The sequence below is a fragment of the Pararge aegeria genome, chromosome 9 (assembly GCF_905163445.1).
Source record: "Pararge aegeria chromosome 9, ilParAegt1.1, whole genome shotgun sequence".
Lineage (NCBI taxonomy): Eukaryota > Metazoa > Arthropoda > Insecta > Lepidoptera > Nymphalidae > Pararge > Pararge aegeria.
The window spans coordinates 16,293,635-16,305,327 of NC_053188.1; the positions used below are offsets into that span (position 1 = coordinate 16,293,635).

At 34.3% G+C, this 11,693-nt stretch overlaps 1 protein-coding gene across 3 annotated transcripts in view; it reads right to left on the bottom strand.

The window, feature by feature from the left end:
- Positions 1–11,693, bottom strand: part of LOC120626226 (calcium-binding mitochondrial carrier protein Aralar1) — a 37,751-nt gene that overhangs the window by 25,385 nt on the left and 673 nt on the right. Inside the window, exon 1 of one of the 3 annotated variants that reach the window (XM_039893636.1) lies at positions 11,500–11,527. The exons of the other annotated variants lie outside the window; for them this stretch is intronic. Within the exon in view, the coding sequence (XP_039749570.1) occupies positions 11,500–11,514 (15 nt within the window). The 5' untranslated portion in view covers positions 11,515–11,527. Of the gene's footprint in view, positions 1–11,499; positions 11,528–11,693 lie in introns of those variants that run through there. 3 annotated transcript variants of the gene reach the window in all.

Genomic DNA, 11,693 nt, shown 5'->3' on the forward strand with positions numbered 1-11,693 from the left:
ACCAACAAGTGCTGACGCGCGAATGTGTTGTAAAAAAAATAGTGAGCAGCTGTACTTTTCACGGTAAGTATTTAAGGTGTTTATGTGAAATTTAGAATACTTTGTTATCCCTAGACCTTAATTGTGAACCACACTATAGGAATAACGATGTTTGTGCTTATATTTTTCTACTGACAGCTTTATATAAGGTGGACGCGAACTGGTACATGAAATTTATAAAAAAATCACTTTGCGTCCGCTGTGGACGCAAATTACTCTAACTATATCTCAGTCAGATGTTTAATTAAATACGATAACATGGGAAAAACAATATTAACTTCCTATCAATTTTAACAACATTAACATGCATAATATGATGGCCGATTTGCGTCCATATTATTAGAAATATAAAAAAAGATAATGAATGTCAAAAATCAGACTTGGACGCACAGTTTTCCTACATTAGAAACCCTATAACATTTTGCGTCCATCTTTTTATCACACGAAAATAATAGAGTAAAATTTATATAATTTTATTTAAATATACTCTTTATATACAATTATTATTTTATGTATTTGCCAATATTTGAATTTTGTTTCATTTTTTTGGGATCCTTAGCCAAAGGGTAAAAACAGGAACCTAGTACTAAGACTTCGCTGTTCGTCTGTCACCAGGCTGTAGCTCATTAATCGTGATAGTAAGACAGTTGAAATTTTCATGGATGATGTATTTCTATTGCCGCTATAACAATAAATATTAAAAAATAGAATAAAACACGGAACGCGCGAGTCCGATTCGCACTTGGCCAATATTAAAGGCTTTGTACCGAAATGGTAAAATAGAATCCTATAAAGCCATCGACATGATATTCGAAATAATAGTGAATCTATTAATGGAGTTAGTTGGAGGAGAAAAAAAATATTCTGAAGTGCAATTTATGTTTACTTTTATGATATCAGCAATTATTAAATAAATGTTTTGATTAAAATCACAAGCTTCCCTTTTTATTTCTTATTTCCCTTCCTAATTATTTCTAAACAGGTGGACGCCAATTGGTCCACAGGCGGACGCAATCTGGATTTTGTGGACGCAAAATGGGAAAATCGCCTGTTTCAGCTATTTATACCTGTGTAGAATAAAACATCAGATGCGTTGTCCAAAAATGTGCATTAAACTTGACAAGACTATATAGGGACTACATTACAACCATATTTGATTAAAAACTACCGCACGTACATTTTTTTTTCACGTTCAAACCTAACAACTCCACTAAGTGGACGCAAACAGGCGAAATTACCCTATATTCGACTACTGATAACACAAGTGTGTAGTGGTTTGTTCAATCGATTATTGTTTTGTGAAATAAATAGTGCGTATTTTATTGTGTTATCTATTGTTACATTATAAAAAAAACATTTAACTTTTCGTATGCTATGGATATGCTAAAAAACTGCTTTACGGATTGTTAAAATTCTTTCACCCATAGATCGCTTCATTTTCGGTTGCTATACTAATACTAATCTTTAAAAAAAATTGACTTATATTTTATGACAGTAATAAAAAGGTTTCAGCCTAAAATACGGTATTCATAAGTCAACCAAAAAGTAAAAGCGCTACAGAGTTAATAAATTCGTGTGCAGGGACAAAATGGTCCGTCAGGCGTTAATATTAGGTAATACTTAATTATTGCAATCCAACGCTGGATCAGTTCGCTGGACTAGGTCTAGATACGACTTAACAGCCGATTGGCGCAGTGAGAAACGACCCTGCTTCTGAGTCCAAGGCCATGTGTTCGATTCCCACAACTGGAAAATGTTTGTATGATGAACATGAATATTTTTCAGTGATATTATATGTTTTATATTTACCAAGTTTCCTAGTACGCACAACACAAACTACGCTTACTTTGGGGCTAGATGGCAGTCGCGTGAATAGAGGGTATGCACAGGGTATGCAGATGATATAAAATGAAGAAAATCTCCAGTATGAGTTAGAAATACTTAAGGGTAGGCTTTTTATAACTCTTACAATGCATATCCTTAAGTTATTATAAATCGTACTGGAGATTTTAAGGGTAGGCTTTTTATAACTCTTACAATGCATATCCTTAAGTTATTATAAATCGTACTGGAGATTTTCTTCATTTTATATCATCCGCATACCCTGTGCATAGTACATAGGTATCTATGCACGCCACTGCTAGATAGCAATGTGTGCATTATCGTAGTATATTTATTAATATTATTTATATTCGAAGGCAAGTGAACAACATCGGTACAAAATTCAAAATTCATTTAATTCAAGTAGGCCCAATATAAGCACTTTTGAAACGTCAATATATGCGGCGGTATAATGGGAATTGCATGCAGAGATAATAACTTACTAATTTACTAGGACAATAGCTCACAATAGCATGGATGATCATCGATAAAGTCGCTTTTTAGAACCTCGATGCAGTGCCTGATCGCACTTTTACATGCTAATCGCAACAATTTAGTGCAGTTTTAGCATGTGTGGCTCCACTCACCCCCGATGCAGAATTTGAAGAACCGCTTAAACGCGATTTTAACACAACTAGAAAACACAGCAAGTCACCCAAACGCAATGCAGCATCGAAGCATGTGCTAAAATATGCAATCGCAAAATGTGCTATGGTCCTAACTTCTAACTTAAGACAAACACAGGAGATATCATAAAAAAAAGTTAAGTTATGGACAACCAACGGAAATTTGTATTTATTCTTCCAAACCCAAACCACAGATTAGATAATAGTAACTACTGACATAACAAATATTACCAGTATACTATAGTTTGGCTTATCTTATCATTATCTATTTAAATATGAACCAAATTTTACATATGTAGTTCATAGATTCCTCGCAGCCTTCATTAAAATTCAAAAAGAACGATATTATTCATCGTAAGGTAAAAACCCTTTTTGAATATAATATTTTCGTTTTATTCTCCTTTCTGTATTGACGGTCTCTTCTAAGTAATTTGGTTGAGAGGGCAACTTCAAGTATATGAACAAATTTATTAATACGTTAACGATGACGTATACTATAATGTATTGATGTTTATAAAACACCACGTGTAAATGTTCGTATGTTGGTACGAATAGCGTTCGTTTATGGTGAGGGCGATCTTGCCATGCGGAATCATTGTAACTCCAATGGTGGTATATCAAATTGAAACAGTCCTCCTGCGCTCTCCAACGATCCGGATGCTTTTTCCATTCCTTTGAGTGACCTTCGAAAAAGTCCAAATTAAACTGTTTAATTCTCATATCGAAATATTGATTATGTTGAGTCACGTACGGTCGATTATGGACTCCCGGCCACACGCGATTCATTAAGAAATTTCTTGATTGAAATGCTATTATACAAACTATATATACGGGTACCACAAAGGAAGTGATTAAAATAATTCTATCCCAAATACCAGGCCCTGAAATTTTAAGGAGGATTGGGCGTCGATGCGCCAATAGAAGTGTCCTTGCTTTGTGTCTTATATCCCATATGTTGATTATCAAAATGAATAATGGCGCTAAAGGGAATGCCATCGAGAACAGTGTTGCCATTCCAAACTTAATCGCTAAATCATTGTATTCATTGTGGAAAAATTCATCATTGAGATTTTCCAGTTTGTATTCTCTTTCCCATATCGGTGTATTTGAAACAATATCGTCGCAGAAGTATTGGTAATCACTGCTCTTCCTGTTTATATATGAGGGGATCTTTACAAAAATCTGTTCGATCACAATAGCAACCGCTAAAGTAATGCACATATCGTCTAAGGATGTACCGAGTCCATTATTCATCACTTTGAATCCACCGAAACTATACCAATTATCTTCATCGAAGTGATGTGTATAGAATATATTCCCAACAATTGTGTGCAGCGTCAATAAAGCGAATGTTCCGGTGAAGTAAAATCCATAAAGTTTCAATGCGAGAGAAGAATTGTACGATCCAATCGTCTGATTGTTTTCTAGTGCCGCTAGTTTATGTACCATAATTTTTGCAATAATCTTCAAAGGAATTGTAACGAATGAGTAGACGGTCGCTCCTATTCCAATATATAGATGTTCGTGTAATCGATCGGCACCAAATGGATCATCGTTGAATTTTGAATCTAGCCAGTATTTCACATACCAAATCTGTATTGACAAGGTAAAAAAAACCAAAAGCCATAATGAGAACAATACCGCCCATAGTAAGTTCACGAGACTCCATCTCAACGTCGCTACGAAGTTGTCGTCTAGCGACACGCCAGTTAAATGTGATCTTTGGAACTCTCGTTGGATTCCTAACATTCCCCAATATCCTGGTAAGAAAACACTTTTCATATACTTGTCTTTAGTTTCCCACATCCAAGCAAGAGAATTCTGCTTCCTCTTCCATAACACAAAGAATACGATCCCCCATAATGAGACAAGATAGCCAAACCTTTGCATATAATCTGTATCTATTAATCTAAGGAACTCCAGCTCTCTACAATAGGTCGAACGTCGTCTATATGTACAAATATCGTAATGGCGACACAGCGGACAAAAGTAGTGGTTCCTATACTCATCGTATTCACACGCTCTTCTAGATCTATAATCTAGTTCAGTTTGTGGCCAGGTAACATGTACAAGGATAAGTGCGACCCCGAGTATCGCTGGGAACATTAACGTAAAATTGAAATATTCATAATAAGCAAAATACATTGCAACGCCATCGCCTAGATATTCCTGTATCAAATGCAGCGGTTGATATTTGCATACATTTACTAAGCCCACCCAATTATAAAAAAGTGTTTGTCGTGCATTGACGCAGGTTTCTTGACCTGATACGAGAAAATAGGGTCCATCGTGTAATGCGTAAGCATCAATTATAATATTATGATTCAGTAACTGATTCATTCCGAATATATGTTCATTTTTTCCAAATGGTAACCGAAGGATAATGTTATATACAATCTCACTTCTCTCCAATGTTGAATAGTTGATCGGCCCTGGATACTGTTCCCGCAAAACTTTAATCGCATCTTTTTCATGTTTCCCTGACTTGATATAATCCACGTGGGCGTCTTTGAAGAATTTGCGCACATTAAAATAGATGCCGTACTCTTCAATGACGGAGTCGGGGGCGTGTAATTTGATAAATGTTAAATTCTTGTGTTCAGACATCTTCCCTTCAACCAATTCCAGTTCTAAGCCGAACCTTACAATATTTGTTAGATAATTGATGCGCATCGTTGTTTCTAGATTGCCCCCCGGGGCCATAACCAAAACGAGATCGATTCGTTGATCGTTATCGAGAAATCCGGTAAAAACTGGGTTATCCGGATCCATTTTCTACCCGCTGCTATGCAATACATAAATCAAAATAATGAAAATATCTTAGTAAAATCTAGAGTAATGTAGATTCAGAAAATTATCATCTAAAATATACTTTAGTAAAACTCAAACCAAAACGGCAACTGTGTCAAAAAGGATAAGTGCCTTGCTAATGCTAAATGTTACATTTGACAGACGTTTATGACGTTTACAGGGGAACTCTATAGTGTTATAGATCAGTTTAGGTATATCCTCTATGCTGAACATAAATTAAGAGACAACGCACAGACACGCGAAGTAGTTTTTATCTTTTTTATGTTATTAGCACATTACGAGAGGACGTGTGTAACGTCACGATGTAAATTGATATCCTCTTAGCTTATCGCTGCTGCAGACAACATATGGAAGTCGTTATCATTTTGAAAAATAATTTAATTATTCTACTGGCTTTTAGATAGTTCCCGAAACCTGCCTTGTCTATGCAAAAATTGAAAGTTTCAAAACTCAAATCTAGTTATTGAAATTTGACCCCTTTCCTGTTGACCGATTGATCAGTAAAATATGTTACAAAAAAAAATAGTTAGTGTTTTTTTATTTGTTATTTTTCCTTGTGTGTGTTATTTTTTAATATGTAGCCTGAAGCGATGAATTGGGAAAATGCAATGTCTCTCATGCTTTATACTTAAATTGAATTTTTAAATTAAGTATATGCCTTGTGTCCAGTATTCATTGTCGGCCGATCGGCACAGAGGGCAGCGACCCTTCTTTCTGTATCCATATCAGGCTGTGGGTTCGATTTTCAAAACTAGAAAACTTGTGTGATGAACATAAATATTTTTCAGTACCTGGGTGTTTATCTGTATATTATAAGTATTTATGTATGTAATCCTTAAAAACATTCAGCAGTTCAAAACGGCAAGTATATTGTTGTCCAAATAACATTAAGATAAACGTTTGTTAGGTATTTACCGTAACAATGATGAATACTTGAGAGTTAATATCGCAGTTAATACTCGTTTAACCATACGCTATTTTTTGACACACAGTTACATTCATGGGGGATCTAGGTCCCCCATGTATATAAATCGAATTTTAAGAGCCTGATTACATTAAAAATGTAAGCATTAATTAAAATTAATGGAAGGTTCAGTTTAAGCATTGGAAAATAGTTTTATCAATATTCGAACATAACTTAACAGGCTACAAATGATACTAGCTAACTCAATACGAATTACGAAATAAGTTTATTGCTTTCAATATTTATATAATCTCAAATATGAAACAACCGTAAATTTCAGTATTTTCTTATGGCACAAAAAATATATGCGTAACAGAAACATTTGTTCACTTATTGAATTGATACACTTTCTTTACTTATTCAGGCTTCTTTAATCAAAATTTTAGTTATTTTTATCTGCTAATATTTATTTATTTTTTTCAAGATACACTACACTACACTGTATAGACTGGATACGACATAAGTTTGTCTTGAACATTGAGTACACGCTTGGAGTAATACTATCTTTGCTTCTTTTTTTCAAGGGCATCCTAATTTGAGGGAATTAATTTTTTGTAAGTAGCACAAAACTTCAAAAGTTTAAAAAAAACTCTCAATACTTTCAATATCCTGCTAACGTAAGTACACTCGTGGGGGACCTAGGTCCCCCAACAGCACGTACCTGCTAAACTTGATGCTGTAGCCCGTCGTACGGTTACCCTTCTTTAGCTTTCTTGTGGTACAAGGTATAGGAATAGGACTCGCGAATGCGTGTCGTTCAAAATGACACAAAAATACGCAAAGGTGTATAGCGGGGGCACTACACCCCAACGAGTGGTGTTAATAGGTAAAACACTTATGAAAATGGGTTGGAATAACATTCTGTATTCACATTACGCAAATTGTTCATTGTTAGCGGATACCAATCTCAAGTGGTACGTTGTTATCTATGTTGTATTTAACATTTAAATACAATCCCTTGATTTAAATCACAACTTCGTCGCTTGGCATGGGTTTAAACGAAGCTTAAATATAACTGAAGTCATAAGAAAGGACATGAAAGGATGATAAACAGACACACTATCGCATTTTCATATTAGTCAGGCAACATGATTCGGCGGCTAATTTGAAGTATATGGTATCGTAGACTTTTTTTTTAAATCTACTAAAGACTGACTGGCCATTTAGACGCGGATAAAACAGGTTGCGAACGTTTTACTTTCAGCTTGGGTTACAAACACCAAAGTCAAAGTCAAAGTCAAAGTCAAAAATATCTTTATTCAAATAGGCCCACAGGTGGCACTTTTGATGCGTACATAAGAATTACACGGTAGTGAGATGATGGCGATAACCACATTCGTAAACTTAAAACTAAAGCTACGAGGGTTCCAAACGCGTCCCGGTCTAAGAAGAAGCCCACAACAAACTTAGCCGGGTGTTTTTTTTTTTTTTGTTATCGCCATCTCACAATGTCATTTTAAATTATTAGAAGAGCAACCTGGTTAGAGCAATAATTTACACCCAAGCTTTTTTATCGTTTACGTAGTCCTTTATACTATAATAGGACTTTTCTATAAGCTTACGTTTAATTCATGCTGCACCTTTATTTCATGCTGCATCTTATTACTACTGAAAATAAAAATAGCCTATGTTACAGCTGGATAAGCTTAGTAAAGGTTCTTAGAGAATTCCTATTTTATCTTACATTTTGAACGTAACTATCCAAAGGGCCGTGGCATAACGTTGGAATAGTTCTGCAGTTTTTGTACACCCTTTGACATTTGAAAACCTCAGACAAAACAATTTATAGTCAGACAAAGAATAGGTGGTCAGATATTAAAAAAAACCAATAACTAGCAATTGGCAGAAGAAAAGATAGGTTTTATATAAGACCAAAATCTGAGCATCAGGATTTCCAGATATAAGTTATCCAAACTTCACTGGTGGTATCCAATTAATAAGATAAAGACAAGCAGAATAATTTTATGGGTTAATTAATCGAAGCACTTAATTTAATTTCAACTTTTCACTTGTGGCCTTTGATAGCTTATATTATTATATATCATAGATTAATATTTTATATTTCTTCATTGGTAGTCTGTTCAAATGGAGATTAAGTACATAGATTGGATTCGCAGGTTGGTTTTGGGTTATCTGTACAGGAAGTGCAGTGTCTGGCTGGATTATGAAAAATGGGGTTATAGCATAGAATTAAGAACATACAGAAATTGTGTACACAGCACAACTAATATTGAAGCATCAAAAACCACTCCACTTTAGAGTGGTTTCTCAAACAAACGGTTAGTCACTTCATACCATTTAGCAGATGACTGTAATTATTTTACCTCTAATGTTTTAAGTGTTCATCATAAAATGTGAAAATAGAAAAAAGTTTGTGAGCTAGCTACAGTCGCGGTTGTAAAGTGAGACAGGGTGTTTTCACTGTTTTTGGACACAATGAACTGCATACAATAACGGCTGAATGAGGATTCTGTGCATTCTTAATTCAATGGGTTAACAGTTACCAAACTCAAAGGGTCTACTTCCCAAAATCCCCCGTGTCTTACTAAAGTGCTGGTCTGGGTGTACAAGTGAGACATTAACCATCATTATCAACAAATTACACTTCATACATGCACAAAAGCACTGCCTACCCAAAAATTTATATATTACTCGTATAGGAGGAGGATTTTTGCCGTTTGATGCAATCTTCCTGCTGTATGCATACCCTGGTAAATACCTGGTAAAAACAGAATTATAAGGCATACTGGTTTTGTCACAATGTTTTCCTTTAATGTTTAAGCAAGTACCATTAATAGGACAATATCATGTGTAAAATTCATAAAACATGTGGCTAGTTAGTAGGACATAGACAAAAAAAACAAACAATGTGATTATGCAAGTAATTGTTGTCCATTTCCTGTAAGTTGATTGTTTATATATCTATTTCTTGTTTATAAGACAAATGTCTTACAGACAATATATTACTGTAAATATATTGTGGTCTCCTGCTCTTATCACCTAAGTAAGCCACATGTTTAATATAGTTAGGTACTAATGATGTATAATGATTTTGTCATTGAGATCATCATCAGCCTATTAATGACTAATGTGGTTTAGTGGTTCGGTATTATTATTATTATCACTTGTTAGTGATAATAATAATACAGGCTAAACATGCTCTCTTAGGCATGGAAGAGAATATTGTATAGAAGCTGGCGTTACTTTGCGGAAATCCATGATATATTATCAAAATTAAGTTTAATTTGCTATACTCCGCGAAAAGCAGGAGAATCTGTGTGGTGTAATTTATAATTTCTTCAATCCTTATACTCCACACCAAACAGATCCTCAGCAATACACCCTCTACGCACGTTTCGCTCCGAAACCGGAGCATCATCAGGAGATGTTGACTTTACAATGAATAATTGTTAAGATCTTAACTTAGGGTGTATTGCCGAGGATCTGTTTGGTGTGGAGTATAAGGATTGAAGAAATTATAAATTACACCACAAAGATTCTCCTGCTTTTCGCGGAGTATGGCAAATTAAGCTTAATTTTGATAATGGAAGTGAATATCAGCTGGAATTTTCTGGAATTTTCAACAGACAATAACTTGGCGCAGAATTGCGAATCAAACCCATGACCTTGTGATCCATAGTAGAACACGCTAACCACTGGACTAACAATGCAATCATGTTACATTCTATTAACTAGTACAGAAGTTAATGAAAGGTAGTATCCAACTAATCTTTTGTTCTATGAAGACTCAGAAAGACAAAAGAATATAACTTGTAACATCAATATACAATCCTTAAAAATGTAAAGTCAAACTCAATTCAACTGCTTTTAATGCTTTACAGAAACTGATACTTTTTTTGTGATATATTGATAATTGATAGCCATAAATTTTGTATTTATTTACTATGATGGATTCATCAAGGATAATGTCAGATGGCAATGAGTCCACTGAAACGAGATTAATAAGAGAATCTTTATTATACACAAAAATGGAAATAATTTGTATTTCCATTTTTGTGTACAATAAAGATGTACATGATATGAATATAATTATATTGACAGGAAAATTAAGGCATACAAAAGGCAGCCTTATTGCTACAAGCAATCTCTTATGAGTGTGATATTTTTTGTAGTAAGAGTGTATGGGAGCTGTTGTAGAGTAATCATCTCTATATTACTTATCAAGTAGCGGTCCAAGAAGTAGTGCAATATTTTCAGAGTTAATAAATGCATTTCACCAGAACTTGCATGCACAGATGAATTGTATGTATAACTAAAATCTTTAATTCAACCAAGGGTAGGGATATGGGTGTGGGAGGGAGATAGCAAGATTTGCCAATAATTTTTCTTCTTTGACCTACATAAAAGTTACTACAGCCATGCTCAGTGGCAGACATCTAACATATGTATAGGATGTAAACACCAACAGAGAAGAGGGGCAACAGATACTCAAGCATGCCACAACACTTAAATGATAAACGCATTTGCTCTGACAAGTGCTAACCAAAAAAGAGGAAGTTAACAACGTTATAATTAGGGTTCAAATATCTAATATAAAGGGCTAAAATATCTCATCCGTCATTGTCATGATGATTTTGATGCTGTTCTCAACAAAATATTTCTTTACTATTCAAGAAAAGAAAATTATTTAACTAACTTCTCCCACTAATTCTTCTTCTCAGTCGGTTCGCTCTTGTCAGAGCGGTCGTGGTCGTCATTTAAGGGTTGTGGCACGCTTAACTATTAAAAAGTCTCCCACTAATTACTTAACTATTATTTTCCTATACCTAAACATTTCCTTACATTAACTTTCCACGCAAATGATCATAATATATTGTCAGATAATACACATAGAGGCAGGAAGGTCAAATAAATGAATAGTGATTTAATTTGATGTAACATTTAAAATCAATGTTTATTAGTATTTAACTGTTTAATTTGATTAATTGCTGATTAATTTAACATATTAACACGTTTATGTAATGTTATTAAAGTGAAAAATAAACAGATTTAAAATATTCAAACCCAATTTAGCTTGTAATTGTAACTATTTTCCTACGACTGGCACTCACATTTTACTACTAATCACAAGCCACAAAACCACTTTTTATCTAAAACTGAAACCATATTTCATATTATTATTTAGAGAATCAATTATTATTAGAAAAGCAAAGTTACCCGAGTCAAAGTCATTGTGTAGCGGAGACACGTATTGGACTGAATTGATGGATAATAAGTTACTTGACGTAATAGATAGGAATATTATTATCTTGTCACATGGTGATAATGTTATCAGCAAACTGGCCCAAGAAGATGGGCATGTTGCAGATGTATAAAAACAAATGATGCTATTAGAAAACATGTTATTTCCA